Source organism: Juglans microcarpa x Juglans regia, chromosome 2D (assembly GCF_004785595.1).
Source record: "Juglans microcarpa x Juglans regia isolate MS1-56 chromosome 2D, Jm3101_v1.0, whole genome shotgun sequence".
Taxonomy (NCBI): Eukaryota; Viridiplantae; Streptophyta; class Magnoliopsida; order Fagales; family Juglandaceae; genus Juglans; species Juglans microcarpa x Juglans regia.
Genome location: NC_054596.1, coordinates 41,328,896 through 41,349,508, shown reverse-complemented (window position 1 = coordinate 41,349,508; position 20,613 = coordinate 41,328,896). Strand labels below are relative to the sequence as shown.

The following is a 20,613-nucleotide window of genomic DNA, read 5'->3' as shown; positions in this document are numbered from 1 at the left end:
AGCCACGTGAGTTCGGTTTTTTTTTTAATTCGTACAGTATTTAAAATATTAGCCACGTTAGTTGTTTATTTTATTTTATTTTTCATCCTCCAGGCTGCAGTTGCAGAAAGCATAACTTCATATTTTAGGTTTTGTTTAAATCTTCATTTACTCTTAATTTATCATTATAATTTTTTTAAATTTTAACATAAAATATAATAAATAATTTAATTTTTTTAAATTTTAAAATAATAATAATATTAAAAAATAATATTCTAATAATATTTTATCATTTCAACTCAATTCATTTCAACATTCCAACGTACTCTTAACCACGTGAGTCAGAGTTATGCTTATAATATAATACCAGGATAGATAATGATTCATGCACTAAGAATCATGCTGTTTATAGTCGGTGGCTGCTAATATTATTCATTCATTTGTTGCCTGCCACATGTTTCATGATGTCGGCCCCAATAGACCATGCATTATCTTCATGTAACAATTGATTAATCAATCCCCATTTAGTTTTGAGATGATAGATGAAGGATAATATTGATAGCGGATATTAACTCGATCCAGCATTGTAACCATAAATAAAGATATAAACATTAATCTTCGATCAACATTTTAATGTCTCAAGATTAATGACAAAGGTCACAAAAAAAGCTTTCTTTGCCTATGAACTTATGCCCTTGACGAGATTTCAAAAAAAAAAAAAAAAAAATGATGTTATTGACGCCAAGATCTTGCAAAGCTTCTTCCACAGAAATGGCAAATTTACAATGTCACGTCGGGATCATCGTCGTAGTCGAAATCTGGATCACCTGAAGGCCTAAATCTCTTTGAATCCCTTGGCCCCGCTCTTCCCTTCTTTGGTTTTCCTCTGTGACAGAGTTTTACATCATTGAATGAAGAAATTTATTAATAAAGCTTTTGTTAGTAATGGATAAAAGCACAAGTTATGGAGCAGTGGAGCACAAGTTAATGGCTTTCTGTTAAATGGAGCTAGGACAATATTTGTAACATAATGCTATTGGAATACTTACTGCCCATTTGCGAATATACCTCCACCCTTAGATCGACCAGGACCAAAGTCTGATCTCCCATCTACAATGAACACAAAGGAAGAAGATTGACAAAAAAAATTAGGAAAGGAAAGCTGCAAATATGTTCTTGCATATAGAGGCTCACCATCTCGTCCAGCTGCAAGCTCTTCAGCCTGCGAAACAGTGGAAGATATATACAGAAACCCGTTAGAAATAAGTAAAACAACCTCTACGTGGCACGATTGCCATACTTATAGAAGAAAGCCAAGAAACCTGATATTACAAAATTTTGAATATGGGAAAACAAAGGGATGCTAAAATCAATAAAGGGTTTTGATTTAATAAAGCAAAGTACAAGACACTATTCTTTTTCCTCTCTGCTGAAATCAATGAACTTGCTGTTATAAATGAAAATATGTCTATTTCACTTAGTATTTATTTCCTCACTTCCTAAAGAAATTTGCTGCTTCACTGCAGAGTTACGTTTTTAGCATCTTTTGTCATGCAAAAACTTTTAGCACATTAATAGAGAGAAATCATCAAGAATTCTTTATGCGAAAATGCCCCAAGTATAAGTTTGGTCAAGATCCAGTTCTGTCATCAATCAAAATTAGAAAGGAATACTGATCAAAAAATTTGAAAGGAATACATCTTGACCATCTAACTTCACACCCCTTTCAAAGAAAAGATGAGTACTTCAATTGTCATAACTCTGTCCAATGTGGAGCACCATATCCACTGCAATATTCTTATCCTCCATTATTACTTATTTTTGTCTCTTTTTGGGTATTCTCGGTTCTAAATCAGATACTGATTGTAAAAAGCAGGGAAGATAATTAAAAAGGGGCTTTCATGCAATTCCAACTTTGTAATTGAACATAACAGGATGATGAGCTGCTCATAGAATGCTGAATACAATTACATATTTAGGTGATAAGGAGACACTATTATCACGTTAAAATATTAACACCCTTTTTCGCCTTAATAAAATTCATGTTACTTGTAAAAAAAGAAAAAGGAAAAAAAAAGGCCAAGAAGTTGCTTCTAGCTTCTTTGTAAATCAAGGAATGAGTGATGTGACCAAGACTCTTCCTAGTATTGTGGTTCAGATATTGGAAGATAAGGAATAGTCAGGAATCATTCAGTTATAGATATACTACCCACCCCCCACCCCCTTCATTTTTCTCTTCATAAAAATTATATTTAAAAGAAAGAGCACTAAGAATACATTAAAACAATGGTGAACACACCCTGTTTATGTTCTAATAACTTTATCAGTTAAACCTGTAACCACATCTTACTTATAAAAAAACTGTAAGCACTTCTTTCAGAAAAATGGGAAAGTCTCACAAGAGAAAAATTTAAGTGGCGCTTGCATTAAAAATAGAGGACAATAAGAGTAAGATTACACACTGCTGGTGAGGTGACTGACGATAATGAAAAGAGCCTATCTTCGGGCTGAAACTTCCTGGACCGCTTCAAGCTGCAACCACAAGTTCTCAGGAGTTACATGTCATGGGTATGTAATGCAGCAAACATCAATGTATGCATGCCTTACACAGGCACAATGCCAGCAAAAATCAAGGTATGAATGAGTTTGAACACCATCCCATTTCAACCAAAAATACAACCCTGTAAAAGGTGTCTAACTTTCCTTTCACATCAAGGATTTTTCAATTGAACATGTTGTTGCTTCGCTTTAAAATGCATACTATGTCTCAGGTTCATCAGCCTATAGATGGCTGGCATGAAAAAACTCTCACTAAACAAGTAATCAAGCCAGGTATCCTCAACTGCCAGCTAAAGTTACTACTGCACATTTAGAGGAATGACATGAAAGGCTATGGAGATTTAACCCCCGAGATTGATTGAGGCATCAACATATATCTGGCAAAATTTAATCTTTACTAAAAGTAGTCTACCGAGAAACTCCTTAATGCAGGGATTAATCTACTAAACTTGAACATGGGATTTTTAATGTCTTCAATGCAGATAATGTAACTCTTACCGAAAAAACACTCTCCAAATTGTTTTGAACAGCACTTGAAACAACCGGATTTCACAATCAGTAGCATCTACGTATGTCTAAAGATTTTAGAGAAACTTGAGTCTTCTTTACCAAAAAATTGTATATGATCTGATCCCGGTTTTTATTCTTGGCACATTGACAATCAGAAAGATGACTCAGTTTCACACCAACTTGAATTAAACAAATATAAAAAGTGAAGTGGGTAGATGGATTAGAAAGGGGACCAAACACCCATAGCAGGATAAAACCATAGCCGAAATAGGTCTACATATGTCTAAAGATTTTAGAGAAACTTGAGTCTTCTTTACCAAAAAATTGTATATGATCTGATCCCGGTTTTTATTCTTGGCACATTGACAATCAGAAAGATGACTCAGTTTCACACCAACTTGAATTAAACAAATATAAAAAGTGAAGTGGGTAGATGGATTAGAAAGGGGACCAAACACCCATAGCAGGATAAAACCATAGCCGAAATAGGAACTCCATATAGAGCTACCATGAAAAAATAGTTCTTTTATTTTTACCTTCTTTTTGTTTCTTTACATATCCAGAGCCATAGGAGATAAATATTTGTTAGTTCCTAGGATTTTATTAAGAACAGGTCAGCAAAAGAGACTCATATGTGAGAGTATCTGCATGAAAGCATAGTGCATGACAAATACTAATATAATAAGAACTTCACCAGATTGCAAAATGTGATTGAGAAGTATTTAAGACACGGGTATCTCAACCAAGAGGAAGCAAATTGAGAAGAATATTAAACAGATAATAAATTGGTCAAACATAAATATTAAATAGAAAGGTATATTAAAGTAAAGTTCAGATATAAATACTTTCTATATTTTCAATAACAATTATCAAATATTCATAAGAAGCAAATTCAAAACTACACATGTTGAGACGAATGGAAGATGAAGATACTTTAATGATAAGAGGAAAAGTAGAAGGAGAAGAATATCTTAGCCACTCCATACAGCGCAGTGCTCTTAGATGAAGATAGGAATCCCTCAAAACCTTTCAACACATTGCCACATTGGCTTGGATCCTGTAGATAACCTGTCTCCATATCATAGACCTGGATTTAAGGCAAACTATCAGGCTCTAGCAGAGTCTTATGCTAATAAGAAAAACACAATTCTGCATAATATAACTTAGTGGAGGGAACTATGCATCATCCCTAGTTCATTTAAAAACTTAACCAAATAAAAGAAACTTGCACCGTTGTACATGAAATCTCTTTATGAGTCTAAGAGAAAGGAGAAAAAATAAAAAGAAATGAAGATCATACACATGCAACATCTAATTTACTTTGAGAGCAGGAAACGGTCACTCAAACAATTCATATAGTTGGCAAGTAGTCCAAATGCAAGAGTACACTTGTCGCACTTGAGACCACTAAACCATCCTAATTACATTGAAAGAGCGTGTTCAGTAGTAAATCACCGTTATTGAACATGGCACCAAGTACTTTTCACATATATTTACATAAAGCTCCCATTGCACTAATTTTTTTTTGTTGAGTACTAAGAATTTCAATGATGAAAACAATAGGCATAACCACACATATACACAGGACGTACACAAGAGAGACACCAAAGCATGATCAACAACCAAAAGCTCCCATTGCACTATGCCTTTGCATTTTCTCAAACAACCGCAATTTCAATTAGACAGTTATTCACACTACAAAGAGCCACACTTCTATACAAGCACTTCCATAAATATTTAGATTAAAGTGTTCAACAATTTCCATTAAGATAGAAATTCTAACAACCCAATTTAAAAGTTGGCCGTAAGAGAATAGGCCAAATAAACTACTTGACATTGTTGAGTTGACTTTTTTTAATCTTATTTTTCTTTAACTTTTATATTTGCCATCATAAATTATTTTCCTCCCTTTTTCCTAGGGAACCTAACAGAATAAAAATAAAGTAACAATTATTAAAAAAAAAAAAAAAAAAAAAACCTGCTTTTCAATGTTACGAAGCTCCTCGTGAAGCTTGGCTCTCCTACTAAGGAGGGAAGCCAGCATTGCCGATGGGTTCGCCGTGGCCTTTTGCCCTGAAAAGAGGGGGGCAAAGGGGAAATACGTTAAAGAAAGCTCAAGCCTTTAGGTTCCAATCAAAACCAAAATTCAAATTCGAATCCAGGAAAATATCCAACGGCTACCTTCAGATTCCATTTTGGCGCGAAAAAATTGACAGCGGAAAACCCTAACCAGTGAAAACAAAAAGAGTTGTGTCTGCTAGTTAGGGCACGCGACTGGTTGATTTTTCGTTTTGGTAGGGTGAGTAAAGACGGGTTAAGTTCCTCTACGGGCGTTCTCTCTTGCCATCTCGCGGAATCGCGAGATTCTGCTGCCACGGCGATATATTTTGTTTGGGCGTTTCGCGAGCCCAACCTAGCTCACATGGGCCGGATCCACATTATAAATAACGACCTTTGGGCTTCTAAATCCAAACTTCTTAGGCGACGGTACTAATTACTATGATATAACGATAAATTTGTATAGATTATTCTACTATAAATTATGGGTACTCTATAATAAATATCTCTCGTTTAAAACATAATTATATAAAATATTATAAAAAATATTGTATAAATCATTTTCTTACCTTTTAAGCATTATAAATACTTTTCTTCTATATATAATCGTCGGACCGGACATGGTACATCAACTTAATTAAAAAAATGAAACAGAAGAGTTTTATTTAATACATCCATACTACACAAGAAAAAAAAAATAGAATAAAAAAGTAACGTGTTTTACGGTATAGTTTAAATAGTGAGATGAGATAATTTTATATGAAAATTAAAAATTATTATAATATTATTTTTTAATATTATTATTTTAAAATTTTAAAAAAATAAGTTGTTAATTATATTTTATATAAAAATTTAAAAAATTTGATAAAATGAGATACTTTTCGTATGCAAACCGACGTTAATACAAATTTTAAAAAATAAAATAAAAGAGGAAAGCCGTGTGTCAGTACCGTTGGGGTAAGCCGCTGAGCACGGCAATATGGGACCCACTAACTAATCAATTTGATCACGGATACGGATGGGTGGGGCTGCTTTGCACTCCTACGGTGAGATTCGTTTTCAGCTAACATCCAACGGTGAGTTCCTTGACTGCAGTATTTATCCAATAAGTCATTTTTTTTTATATATATGGGAGGGGGATTTGATCTTCGTTCTCCGTGGCGTGAACAATTATATTCGAAGTAATTTATATTATACATTATTTAAATTGCATAATTTAATTTATTTATTTTTTATATTTTAAAAAATAGTAATATTTATTTATTTATTTTAAATATATGAAACTTGCCACAAAAATCATTTGTTATATTTAAAGAGAGTAATAATGCAGATACAATTATTTTATAATTATGTTTTAAATTGGTGATATTTTTATAAAATTAAGTTATTTTTATAATTTATATTTTAAAAATATCCCTTATCTAAAATATGATTGGATAAAAAATTATAAAAAGTCGTAGTATATCTGATTTTAACGTCACACCGTGCACATTTACTTATGTACGGACTTGATATAAATGACGGAAACAATTAAAATCTTCCTGGTCAACGTCCACCGTTGAAAAATAAAAGTAAGTTAGCGTTAACGTTACGCACGCCCTTTAATTCGAACCATCATTATCTCCTCCTATTTCTTTCTTTTTTTAAAACAAATATTCCCTAGAAATTTAATTCGTTGAAAATATCTAAATCGGATGTTATAAAAATAGTTAAATAATTCATAATTCAAACTCATAGTAAATTCAAGGGATTTTTACCAATTTTATTCTCGTGCATTTAATGATCAGCCACACAAGTAAAATAAATAAATATGAATTGCCATTTATCAATGAAATATTTATGGAAATAATATCATTAAACATTCAAACAAAAAATTATAATATTAGGCAACTCTACTATTGAGTCAATGAATTTTATATTTTTTTTAAGAGTAATATTACGTACAATCTTTAAATGAGAATTACATTAAAGTCTAATTAATTTTATCTTTAAATTTTTTTAAAATTATAATAAAATTCTTATCAAAATAGTCATTTTTTCTATTTAATAAAAGATTTGTTTATACAATCTTTATTTAGAAATTATAAATAAAATTTCTCATTTTTTAATAATCCACGTGATGAATTGACTTGAGTTGCAACTCCTAACAAATATATTTATTGTCTATGTCATGTCATCTTATAATAATAAATAATAACTATTATTAATGACAACAATAATTTATTGTTTATTTATTTGCCGCTATTCTAACCCAACAGAATTAAAAGGAAAAAAAAAAAAAAAGGATAATTTCTTGCCCTTTAGACCCCTTCTTTGTTCCTTTAAAGCCTAAAGGCATGGTCCATACGATGGATTGATTAGTCTTTTTTGGTCTTTTTATTCGATTGTAAGATAAGAACAGAGCTGTAGAGCATCATATACACCCGACCTTCTCTCCTTGAAAAATCCGAGCCTTTGAAAAGAAACGAAGACAATAAATAGGGAGATCGAGGAAGGTTCATTTTTCTTTGGTTTCTTGGCAGTATTCCCGTATTGTTTTTTTGTTGTTTTTTTTCCAACCTCTTTCATCTGGGTCCGTGCTCTTTCTTCTCACAATAGTTTTTCTTTCCGTCCAAACACAATCACCACTTCTGCTTTCTTCTTCTTCTTCTTCTTCTTCGCTCGTCTTGCTCACGCTCTTGGATATCATGTCTTTCAGATGGCTCAACCGGGTCTCTCTCTCTACTCTGTACTTCTATTAGTCTGTTGGCGTTATTGCGGCTATTTGCTTTCAACAACCATGAATAAGATTATAGATTCATGTGTTAGGCATATTTACTTAAAATCGAAGATATCTTTTCCTTTCAGTTATATTTTGAAGAGTTTTCTTTTCACCGCTCATTTTATTCAACTCGCATGAAAAGTTAGATCACTTTTTTTTTCTGTTTGATTTGGCTGCCGTTGAAGATCAGGAAAATATAAAAAAATGGGTTCTTTTTTATTTAGTGAAGGGTTTTTTTTTTTTTTAAATGCTTGATGTGTTCTTGGTTCGCCGAAAATTGAAATTCTGAGTCCTCTGCAGACTGATAGTGCTTATATAGTTGCTCTCTCATTAAATTGGGTTCGATCACTTTAATGAATGCAACTCCAACATTTTCAATATCCTGTTTATTTGTTTACACTAATTGAAACCTTTTTTTATCATGATTTGATTTGCGGTATTGATTGTGGTATCGTATCAATATTAGCTTTAGGTATGGTCTTGTCATCTAATAAAATCTATTATTAGATCCCTTGTGTCAAAAAATCTTATTCCAAGTTGTGGAACACTGGAATACAATTTTCGATCGTTTATGACAAGCGGTTTGGAGCTTCTTGCTGGCTAAAAAGGAACTAATAGCTTGTTATTATTAATGTGCACGTTGTTGTCAAGATTTTGAAGTTTTAGATAGAAAAATTTTGTGATGCAATTTGGTTTCGTTTTCAGCCAAACGCTTCGTGGGGCATGGGTGTTGGTGATCAAACCAAAAACACATTTTTTGAATTGAAGTGGAAGAAGGTTCACCGATATGTGATTTTTAAGGTTGATGAGAATAAAAAGGAGGTTGTGGTTGAGAAGACAGGTGGTCCAGCTGAGAATTATGATGATTTCACTGCAGCTTTACCTGAGAATGATTGCCGATATGCCGTTTATGACTATGATTTCGTGACTTCTGATAACTGTCAAAAGAGCAAGATATTCTTCATCGCTTGGTAAGGTTTTGCCTATAATCTATTTATATTTTCATTTCCATTGATATTATCACTTTCTCTACGAGAGGGTAACCAATACATAAGCACTTATATCATCCTCAAAAGACATGGCAATTATCGTCATTAATTTATTAAATCTATGTTCAAATGACAATGAAAAGTAAAAATCCACATCTACTCCGTCAACAATTCTTGCATTGTTAATTCATTCTGTTGTTTCTCTCGTTTGTGTTTTATTTCTTTGACCTGACTTAACATATCCATGCACTCATAATATCCAGCATTTAAAAAACTTATCTGGGTTTAGATTTAGTATTAGTTTTAGTTTTTTTTTTTTCGTCTTTCTTAGTTCTTTTATGCAGCCTCAGGACTTACTTGCTCTGACTCTCTCTATATACAAATTTTCTTTAAAAATGATTAATCTTTGTGGTATTCTTAGACATGCTTATTCTGTTGATATCAAATCTATCGTCATCTGAACTTAAACACGACACTTAATTTATGGTATTTCTTGATATACAACATATTTGGGCTGGCATACTTCACAGGTTTGAGAATGGCATAAGGAAATTTGTTGCGAGAATAGCAGTAGTTGCTATAAGCATGCAATTTTCTGCTGTATGATTGTTAAATATGGGATGCCCTTATTCCTCCATATTTTAATAGGCAGTCTCTTGCTATATTGGAGCTCTGTTTCATGCTGCTACATCATCAAAAGAAACTAGAAGGGTGCATATTTTTTGATCGGTAAGGAAAAGGATTTAGAAGGGTGCATATTTCAGGAGCCCAAACTATGTGATTGAACAAATTCTCCTCAATCTGTTGGGGTTTGAGGACTCCCTGTTCCCCTTCTTCAAATTCCGATTCTTAATGTCCATAGAGAAATATTTGATCATTGATAAATTTTTTTAACTCATCCATTGTTATGCATTGGCAAATCAGGCAGTAGTATGGATGTCTGATCTTTCTGAAGTTAACTAATTTCAATTTAAGTGTAGTCAACCTGTGAAGTTAAATGGGGTAATCTTGTATGTAACTGATGAGATTATAGGGTCATGGGGCATGCACTCATCATTTATATGTTAATTAGTTGGTTTCTTTTGTTAAATGAAACAAGGCTACTGTTCTTGTTGTGTTCCATTGCTATGCATTAATTGACAATAAAGAATGTCCTCTCAGTTTTACAATCTGTTCCTGATGTCAATGTATGTAGTTTTTCAAGGCTTGTGTGAATTTTCGATTTAAAAAACTTCTACTTAATAGATTTTGAAATCTGGATCTTATCTTGCTTTTTTATTTAGCAACCAACAATTTAAATCCGTAAAACTTCTCCTAAGCTCTATTCTTGTCCATATTTCTTGTTTGTTTTGGACTTATGGATGTAGCCAGTGTGACTAAGACCATATGCAGACCACTGTTTTACATTTTTCCATTTTCTCATTTTACGATCAATTCTTGGTCTTGTTTTGCTGGTAGAAGTTGGAGGATGACTTTTAAATGATCCAATGCTATTCTTTTCCAAGCCTCCAGGCAGTTGCATAGCATTAAACGTTGGTCCTAGTTTTCTTTATGTGTATGTGGATCTTGGTATTTATGTTTTATCCTACGGTAATGACACGTTTTGTACTTTTAGTTTTGAGTGGTTCTGCTGTTAAGATCTCATTCTTAATGATTCATTGCATGGCATTTCTATCAGGTCTCCTTCATCCTCTCGAATCCGTGCCAAGATGCTCTATGCCACATCTAGAGACAGGTTCAGACGGGAGCTGGATGGTGTCCATTATGAGATTCAGGCTACTGACCCCATGGAGATGGATCTTGAAGTGATTAGAGACCGTGCACGCTGAATGGTCTCTGCTGTTTAGAGTTTTCTTCCTTGGAGAGATCTGCTATGGTTTTTAAATTTATGAAATAGTTATCAGGCACAGCATAGCATTGTGCAGTATCCGTGAATAAATTGACATCTTTGAGGCGCATTAGTTTTAGGCTAATATTATCTGATAACAGAGATAATGGAGAAAGTCACTTTCCTTCTTGATTGCCGATTCTCAGATGAGTTTGTAAAGTGGTATCTGGAAACTCTTGATGTAAGTAATCTTATGAAAGTTGGTCTCCAAAGGATTTACCTGTAAAAGGATATGTAGAAACTCCATGTATATTGGCATGTAAAACATGGCTCAAGATGTATGGGAAACAGCAAAAATTTTTCTTACCCTCCCCTCCCCAATTTCCACCTTCTCTTCCTCTTTGCTTCAGGTTCCACAAGAGAAAATGTCATAAGCGGGAAGTTGATTTCCCCCAGCAGGAGGAGCAAAATCCTCACGTTGCGTTGGTGTTAACCCGGTTCTTAGAGAAATACAAGAACCCAAATGCACACACCAAAGTCCCAACCGAGTAGAAAAGTCTCCCACGGGAACCTAAATATTTTTGCAGCTATGCATTTCACATTTTCCCTTTAATTTCTCAGACAAATTTTCTTCAAGAAGTTATATTCCATACTATCGTTTGTTGTTGTTATCTCACCTGAATGTTAGTATTATGCAGAATGGTTACTTGTTAGCCAGGAAGAAGCCTGCAAACGTGCTTTTGCCAGAGCATGCTCAAAATATCTCGAACAAGCCAAGCCTACTGCTGTTCGAAGGTTAATTTATATTGTTGAGTGTCCAATGGTCGGAGAGCAAAACAAGGTCGGACAGTTTATTGGATAAAAAAACATGATAAAATGATTCTTTGTTATGATTCTAGAGAAAGGTCATTACTTTGTAGAAAGGAATTACTTTCTACCGAGTTGAGGAGGGAGAAGAATGCAAGTAAGATAATTTTAATAAATATCACAACACAGGAAAAATAATCAATCTCTTTAATCAAACGTACAAACTACAACATGATTCAAAATTTCTGAAGAAAAAAATAGATGACCCAAATGGCCATTTTATTGTGAACTTCTGGCTGCTCTTATTCTGTTCCTGCTCCATTTTCACCCTCGTTCTCACCTGACATCTCCTCCAATGATTTACCCTTTGATTCGGGCACTAGAAAAGTAAACAGCAAGCCCAAGAGGTTGATCACACCCAACACAATGAGTGAGTTCTTCACCCCAATGCCTGCTGGGTACCCTGCATCTGCCTTGGCCTTGTCCTGGTTCTGAGCCAAATACAAGAAACCAAATGCACCCACCATGGCTCCAAGCTTTCCTGATGCTGCAGATATGCCATGGCAAGTAGACCGTAATCTGGCTGGAAAAATCTCAGCTGGCACGACAAATGTGGTTGCGTTAGGCCCGAAATTTGCAAAGAAGAAAGTGAGGGAATACATAACCACAAACCCAATGCGGTTATCCTTGTGAGTCCAGTGGTTGTAAGGAAAAGCCAGGGCAAACATAAACACTGTCATGAAGAAGAAACCCATCAGTTGGATGGCAAACCTTCCAATCCTGTCAATGAAAGCCACTGTAAACCAGTAGCCTGGCACAGTACTGCACATAGCAATTAGTGTTTGTGCCCTTGCGATTCTAAAGACCTCCTCGATGGCATTCATGGTCTTTGCTGGAGGAATCCATCCAATTGCACTGAAGATATCCTTTTGGAATAGATTTTGGCTGTAAAATGCAATGTCAAGCAAGAACCATGTGCTTGTTGTTCCAAGCAAGTGGAGTCCATGGCGACGAGCAAACTCTTTAGAGAACAACCCAAATCCAGCTTTTGGCTGCTCATTCGATTGCGGTTCTGCTTCAATGTCAACCTGCAGAACCTTTGACATATCAGATGCAGCCTGTTTTGTATTCTTGGCAACAAGGGCTGTGTAGCGAGCAGTTTCGGGCATCTTTAAGCGCCAGTAGTATGTGAGCGCAGCGGGAAGTGCACCGACCATTAGAATAATTCGCCACAGATAATCTGCTTGTGGGACAGTGGAGGCAACTGGATCAACTTCATATGTAGGAGCACCAAACTTGGCCTGGAATATGGAAGACATGGCAATGGCAAATATACCACCACCCAAAATGCCAAACCCTTGCATGGCAAACACTGCTGCAATGAAGGCTCCACGAGTCTTCTTATTAGCATATTCAGACATAATGGTTGCAGAAAGTGGGTAGTCACCCCCTATGCCAAAACCAAGCCAAAACCGAAAGAAACAAAGAGTGCTCATGACAGCTTTTGCGTTATGACCAAAGGAAAGACCAGAAGCAATGGAGCAAAAGAACATGAGCATCAATGTCAAGCCATAGACTTTCTTTCGGCCCATCTTGTCACCAAGCCATCCAAAGAAGAGTTGGCCTGCGAGTGTTCCACAGAGTGCTACACCATTAACCGCAGCTGATACATTGGGAGGCAATGTGCCGGGCTTTGCTGCCCCATCAACATGGTAGTAGATGCGGCCAAGCAATTTGGTGACAAGGGATATGCAGAATAGATCATATGCATCCGTGAAGAACCCCATTCCAGCAATGATAATTGCAGTAAAATGGTAACATTGCGTTTGGGCAACATCAAGCGCATTCAGCACCTTCAACTGCTGTTTGGCCATGGTTGGCTGCCTCACTTTCGAATCTGCCTTGTCTTTTGCTCAACCTCTCTCCTTCGCGGACAAGCTCTTAACTTTTCTCTGCTATCTGTTGGAGCTGCATGTATAAGAGCGTTTAGCCACATACACATTAAAAGCTTTCAACAAGGATCATTCGATGTTTTCTTTAGAAATGTGACATGCATGAATTCATGAATGCAAGCAAACATGTGTACCATATGGACATAAAAACTTCACATTTCTTCACGATATACAGAAAGGAGTATTACGTGAATCAAAATTACAGAAGTAGAAATAGATATACAAGAACACATGGAAGGGCCAGACGAAGTGTTATATAATTACAAACTTTCCAATGCAAATACTTCCTTTCCATTTTCCCCGCGAACTTCTCGAATTCCGATCGAAAAGAGTGCTAACGGTTTTTTTTTTCCCTTTTGAATTCTTTAAGAAAATCTTGAATCCCAAGTATACATATAAATGCAAGCATTGAGTTGGCTCCTTAATTTCTCCCTTTTTTCCCTTAAAAATAGAAAACTTAATTTTGACGATTTCCTTGCCTAAAATGAATAGATTCGGGTCAGGATCATCTATATGATGTACGAAATAATATTTCGTTATTCAATTAGCATGAGACGTCATAAAGCGCCTTCAAAAGATTCTAAGATCCGAAGGAAGAACAACACAAAATGTGTAGAAGAAGTTAATAAGTGACTGACCTGATTTAGCCTGTCGTGTTGTCTGTGAGAGACAGACAGGGATGACAATGGACAGTGAAGAGATTTGTGCGGGTTCGAGAATTTATATGAATGAGAATTTCCTTAAAATAGACAGGAATATATTGCCTGCATATTCCCCATATTTTCTGGTCTGACTACATTATTATCCTATTATTGTCTCAATGGACCAAAAATATACACCCCATATTCCATGAAAATCTCCTGCTATTTCTAGCCTTTTACAGTTTTCATACTTTTAGCAACAGGCACTCACTATTCTTTTGTTAGTTTCACCGGCTTTCTGTTTTGCTTTGCTTTCCTGTGCAAATGCAAATTATAGTAACTAGACAGAGTTGAAGTGAGTGGGATACGAACACAACAGAAACATAACATATTAAGGATCGATGCTCTTGATTTGTGGAATAGGTATATGATTATTAAGGATGCTCATTTATGTTCGGTTAGAAACCCCAGAGTCAAGGAAGGTGGACGGCCACCATACAAGTTTTTAACTAGTTTTCAAGGGAATTTGTTTGAAAAATTATATTGCTTAACCTCAAGGAATAACTATTCCTATCGCCTTTGATAAATGACTATATTTCATAACTAGCTATTCCTTGTCAAAATCCTAACTAAACTATTCAGTAATAATAATTCCATTCAAGGGCCCCAAAACTATAAATATTGGTTGGTATAGGCTACGGGATCGTTCTTTCCTCCCTTGCCCGATGTCATAGGTTCGAAATGGCTTGTCTTAGTAAAACTTATGAACCAAAGTCTTGGGAGCCTTTGCATGTTGGCACTTTGGTGGGATTGCAGTGACGTACTGCCTCTTCTGGGGTTAGTAGCTATGGCGCAATTTCAACATGTCGCAGCGAGTGGAGGCCCTTATGGTCACGCCCAAAGGGGAAGCTATTCTGACCGTCCTTCCCACTCTTTTTGAGGAAAAAAAGAAAAGAAAAAGTAGGCAATAGGTACACTTAAGCAGCCGTTTCAACCAAAGGGAGCGTTATTGCATTTTCGGATAAAGCCAACAAAAAACAAACCAGCGAGACATTGTCAAAGGAGTTACGAAGACTAGGATTGTAAATAAACAAGGTTACTCAACAAGTTGTTGAGATCGATTTGAGCAAATTCGATGTGGATTTGGTTCGTTTATTAAATGACAAGCGTTTATGAAGATATCCTTGATATCTACAGTATCAGCCCTACATATTTTGGCTATCCTTGGGAAATAAATTATTTTGATTTGCCAACCATGAAACAAAACCAAAGCTTGTGGATGGATGGCTTCAAGATGCCATATTAGTCTTCACCAAATTCAACTTGGGAAGAACTCCCATAATAGCATCTCAAAGTTGCAGCTAGTTCAAATTAATTTCCTGACTTGGGCAGGTTCCCAAGAAATTTTCTGCTGAGTCGCTTAAGAAGCAATTAAGTTCATTGACTTTGAATCTGCACCAAGTCTTCTGATCTAGCAGGACTCCAAGCCCATCCACCATCCTCCTTTATAGCAGGGGAGACTATTTGCTATAGCATTGATATTATTAGCAGCATCTTAAATGATCCTACTGCCATATCTCAACACCAGACTTTCAGCATGATGTTAAAAGGCAATCAAAGATAAGTGCCTCCTCCATTGCCAATCTGATGCTCGAGAAAATCTGGCTTCTTTCCTTAAACTCGGAAAATTCTTTCTACTCCAGGAACAATGAAGAGAGCTGGGAGAACCGAAAGAACTCAGTGGAGGAAGAGATGGGAACTTAAGCATGTGCCCAAGAAGAACAGAAAAAGACAAGAGGTATGGCAGAAAAAGGACGTCAGAGAGCACAAGGCTGTCGTATCAGAGAAATCTTTTCAAAACGAAGAAAAGAGTCTTTCATGTAACTCAGCTTCTCGAAAGTCTTCAGTGTGACATTGAGGTTGCATAGATACTAAAGCAGAGATAGAGATGTGCCGAACAAATGTCAAGGGTGAAAGTCTCAATATTCTTCCACCTTTTTCCACACACCAAAGTCTTTTAATCACAAATGGGACCCTATTACGCATCCACAAGCACTCGAAATGATTTCAGACAAAATCAGGACATAATCATTCTCAAATATCGAACTAAAACTAAGAAATCAACAGCACCAAGAAAATGCAGGATGTGGGCAAATGGTTACATCTTATTCAATTTTGATGGCTACAGGTTCCCGATCATCATAGCATAGAATGACAAGAAACAACGAAGAAATATTCTTCTCATGTTTCTCAATATTAAGCGATGACGTAAAACCGAGATACTACAAGAGAAAACAGAAACTAAAAATAGAACTAGTACACAGATCTAGATAAAAAAGAACAACACAAAAGCTTCTCGTGCCGAATGAAGAAAGGGGTTACGCGGTAGTATTCTAAGAAACTGCTTAGAGAAACTTGAGCTACACTCACCCTAAAGAAGAGGGGAGGGACTCTGGCTCAGGTTGATTCTAAAGAACATTCCACTGACACAATCAATCTAAGACAGGGGAACTGTCCTGTTTTCGTAAGATGTTTGATCCAACTCCTGCATTTCTCCATTTTCGTCCTCGTTCTCCCTAGACATCTCCTCCAAAGATTTTCCTTTCGATTCAGGCACCAAGAAAGTAAACAGTATTCCCAAGAAGTTGATTCCACCCAATACAAGGAGTGAATTCTTCACCCCAATTCCTGCAGGGTACCCTGCATCTGCCTTGGTCTTGTCCTGGTTCTGAGCCAGATACAAAAACCCAAAAGCACCAACAATAGCCCCGAGCTTCCCGGATGCTGCCGATATGCCATGGCAAGTAGACCTGAGCCTAGCTGGGAAGATCTCCGCCGGCACGACAAATGTGGTGGCATTAGGCCCGAAATTTGCAAAGAAGAAGGTGAGGGAATACATCACCACAAACCCAATGCGATTATCCTTGTGAGTCCAGTGGTTGTAAGGAATAGCCAGGGCAAACATAAACACTGTCATGAAGAAGAAACCCATCAATTGGATAGCAAATCTTCCTATCTTGTCAATGAAAGCCACTGTAAACCAGTAGCCTGGAACAGTACTGCACAGAGCAATCAGTGTTTGTGCCCTTGCGATTCTGTACACCTCATCGATGGCATTCATGGTCTTTGCTGCAGGAATCCATCCAATTGCACTGAAGATATCCTTTTGGAATAGATTCTGACTGTAAAATGCAATGTCAAGCAAGAACCATGTGCTTGTTGTTCCAAGCAAGTGAAGTCCGTGGCGACGAAGAAACTGTTTAGAGAACAAACCAAAAGTGTTGGCTGGTTGTTGAGCTAACTGCTCAACCTTCTGCGGTTCTGCTTCAATGTCAACCTGAAGAACTTTTGACATATCGTTTGCAGCCTGTTTTGCGTTCTTGGCAACAAGGGCAGTGTAACGGGCAGTTTCAGGCATCTTCATCCTCCAGTAGTAAGTCAGTGCAGCTGGGAGTGCTCCTACCATTAGAATGATCCTCCAAACAAAGTCTGCTTGTGGGACGGTTGAGCGAAGCGCGTCAACCTCATAAGATGGAGCGTCAAACTTAGCCTTAAACGCTGATGCAATAATGATTGCAAATATACCGCCTGCTAGGATTCCAAATCCCTGCATGGCGAAGACTGCGGCAATGAAAGCACCACGAGTCTTCTTATTAGCATATTCGGACATGATGGTGGCGGAAAGTGGGTAGTCACCTCCGATACCAAACCCAAGCCAGAACCGGAAAAAGCAAAGTGTTGCCATGACAGATTTAGCATTGTGGCCAAAAGAAAGACCTGAAGCTACGGAGGCTATAACCATGAGCATGAGAGTCATGCCGTAGACTCGTTTCCTGCCCATCTTGTCTCCAAGCCACCCAAAGAAGAGCTGGCCGGCGAGAGTTCCACAGAATGCTACCCCATTAACAGCAGCTGAGACATTGGGAGGCAATGTGCCAGGCTTTTCTGCACCATCAACATGGTAGTATATGCGACCAAGCAATTTGGTGACAAGAGATATGCAGAATAGATCATATGCATCGGTGAAGAACCCCATTCCTGCAATGATGATAGCAGTGAAATGATACCATTGTGTTTTTGCTACATCGAGAGCGTTTAGCACCTGTAAATTGTCCTTGGCCATGGTTAATTTTCGAGCTCACTCAGAAGCTTAATTACTTCTTGCTGTCTGGCACAATCTTTCTTGTCTGCAAATTTTGAGAAGTGCAAGTACACGTAAGACTTCAAACAAATTGTTGTTATGATATTCTAAATGAATTATCATAGTAGTTACATAATAATTAAGCTTATTTCTTAATTGATTTGATATTATTTTGATTTGATTTTATCTTCAAACACACCAATATTAAAGAATCATAAAAATACAAAGAGACTGCAACTCTCACCCATATCTTGGGCAAGGTACCAGGGTGAATCTTTAAATATTAGGATGATGAAGAAGAAATGATTTTTATACGGTCCGCAACCTAAGATCGAGAACAGTCGTGAATGAATCCTCACGATCATGTCTCTGGACTATTTTGAAGAGAGGGAGGGGACAAAATCATATATCACTGGACTTTGACAAACCAGATCGAACAGATCATGTAATTTAGTCAAAACAAGAAGAGCAGGTACAACTGCTCCCTTAATTTTGCATTCTGATCCTCTTTGGAAATTTACAGGATTGTTGAACCCTATATATATATATATATATATATATATATATATATATATATATATATATATATGTATGTATATGTATATATTAGTTCGGCCCGTTAATCGTGGAAATTATTCCGGCAACATATGCATTTCTACCAATTTCTTATTCTTTAAGAGTTATTTTTAACAGAGTATACCAGAAGCGGCCAGAAGGCAGTAGAGAAAAGTTAAAAACGAAAAAATTTAGAATAAAATGTGTGAAAGCATATTACAGCTCACTTTTTTTTTTTAGTTCAATCATGCCTTGAACACTTTAACATGGGACGCGTTCAGACAGGAATCCAGATAAAAAGCTCTTAATTGTCTCCATTAACAACTAACCTAGAAACTCTTCTTTGTATGCATGGAGAATTCTAAAAGGAGGAAGTGTTACTTGGTTCTGTAGTATCATGTTATTTTTTAAATATTACTACTTTACTTGTCTATCTCTTTTTTTTCTAAGAAAACTTTTTACGTGGTTTTTATTTCATGCATGATTCGATCCCAAATCTCTGGTACCAAATAAAAGACTCGTAACATTAGACAGACGAAACTTGAGAGAGAGAGAGAGAGAGAGAGTTAGTGTAAAGGTGATTACAATGCTTGCAATTATCCATAAAACATCCTTAAAACACAACCTCGAAGAGAAACGAGGCAACATGTTTTTGTTTTTCGTTTTTCATAGCATCTAGCAGAGAAACATGTCAAGATAAGATAAGTGTCTCATAAATATACTGACCTGGCCTTTCCTTGTCTTTCTCGGGATCCGGGGCAGTAAAAACAAGAGAGAAAAAAGCGAGACAGAGGGATCGAGCAGAAGCTGGAAGTAGAAGAAAGTCGAAGAAAGTAGTACTAGCTAGTGGGTTGGTTGCAGGAAAAGAATAGCCTGGACGTGGTATTTATATGCGCAACATCGAAACAAACACCCACACCCCTATGCTTTACAGTTTCCCTCCCCCCCCCAAAAAAAAACCAAAACAAAAGAACAAAAAATGATGCTGGTATATTCGACGCCCACACATCTTTCTGGCGCACTTTCCCTCCTGTTTCTCTCTCAATCGTTCAGTTTATTGGAGTCAAATTACGCCTGCCTTTACGACTCGAATGCTGCTTTATTATTTTTCTGACCGACGCAGTCGACGATGAGCGCCGTATTCGGGTTTATTAATTAAAGAGTGATGCTAGGTTGATTATGTAGTTTTCATAGTGCGATTTTACTGTTGAGTTTGTCTAACAGATGGGTCGGTCTGGCCAGTCTAGGGGACCTTGTTTCCTCTCCACATAGTAGGGGGGTGTCAAATCGTATTTTCGGATTATTCTCGTATTGTGTTAAATCATGAACATTCAAATATATAGATCAACACCGCCGGCGAGGGATAGTGGAGGAAGTCGAGGAGTAACGACTGGCAAAGCTGTGACTGGAGGGGCACGTGGCGTAAATTAAGGCAGGGATAATCACGATGATTTTTAAACGGATACGGAAAATGAGATAATGGTTTCTGTGAACAAAGATAAGTAGTTGGCGGGTTAGCGGAGAAAGTTTCTGAGCAGAAGGATGATGTGAGAAGAGAAGGGTCTACAAAATCAAATGATGAAAGCACTTGCTATGTGATAGGAAGCGATGAACGGCTAATCAGTGAAAATAGGCTGGAGATAGATGGGCCTGCTATTACGGATCTTTCCAAGGGGAAGTTTGAGGTGGTGAAACAAAGTGAGGGGCTTTCGGGGGCCCAAGGGCTTGTAATGAAAGGTTTAGTCCAAAAGGAAAAGCCAGATGGCTTTCACAGTAAAAGGTGGAAACGGTGTCGTCTATTCACGAAATGGCAGAAAAAACAAAGGGCACAAA

General features: G+C 36.7%; 4 protein-coding genes across 4 annotated transcripts; 1 reads left to right on the top strand and 3 right to left on the bottom strand.

Moving 5' to 3' along the window:
- Positions 1–543: 543 nt before the first annotated feature.
- LOC121248084 (chromatin modification-related protein MEAF6-like) lies at positions 544–5,385 on the bottom strand. The gene is made up of 7 exons (XM_041146439.1): positions 5,230–5,385; positions 5,027–5,121; positions 4,035–4,135; positions 2,442–2,511; positions 1,174–1,201; positions 1,029–1,089; positions 544–865 (listed from the first exon to the last, which is right to left on the bottom strand). The coding sequence occupies exons 1-7, from the start codon at positions 5,240–5,242 to the stop codon at positions 760–762; spliced, it is 474 nt and encodes a 157-aa protein (XP_041002373.1). The 5' UTR covers positions 5,243–5,385; the 3' UTR covers positions 544–759.
- A 2,085-nt stretch (positions 5,386–7,470) lies between these two features.
- On the top strand, positions 7,471–11,050 carry LOC121249115 (actin-depolymerizing factor-like). Its single transcript, XM_041147787.1, has 3 exons — positions 7,471–7,817; positions 8,573–8,838; positions 10,535–11,050. Exons 1-3 carry the CDS (start codon positions 7,794–7,796, stop codon positions 10,683–10,685), a joined length of 441 nt encoding a protein of 146 aa, XP_041003721.1. The 5' UTR covers positions 7,471–7,793; the 3' UTR covers positions 10,686–11,050.
- Positions 11,051–11,129: 79 nt separating this feature from the next.
- On the bottom strand, positions 11,130–14,150 carry LOC121249113 (probable inorganic phosphate transporter 1-7). The gene is made up of 2 exons (XM_041147786.1): positions 14,082–14,150; positions 11,130–13,459 (listed from the first exon to the last, which is right to left on the bottom strand). The coding sequence occupies exon 2, from the start codon at positions 13,363–13,365 to the stop codon at positions 11,794–11,796; it is 1,572 nt and encodes a 523-aa protein (XP_041003720.1). The 5' UTR covers positions 13,366–13,459; positions 14,082–14,150; the 3' UTR covers positions 11,130–11,793.
- A 2,081-nt stretch (positions 14,151–16,231) lies between these two features.
- Positions 16,232–19,658, bottom strand: LOC121249112 (inorganic phosphate transporter 1-4-like). Its single transcript, XM_041147785.1, has 2 exons — positions 19,507–19,658; positions 16,232–18,271 (listed from the first exon to the last, which is right to left on the bottom strand). Exon 2 carries the CDS (start codon positions 18,205–18,207, stop codon positions 16,582–16,584), a length of 1,626 nt encoding a protein of 541 aa, XP_041003719.1. The 5' UTR covers positions 18,208–18,271; positions 19,507–19,658; the 3' UTR covers positions 16,232–16,581.
- Positions 19,659–20,613: the final 955 nt, after the last annotated feature.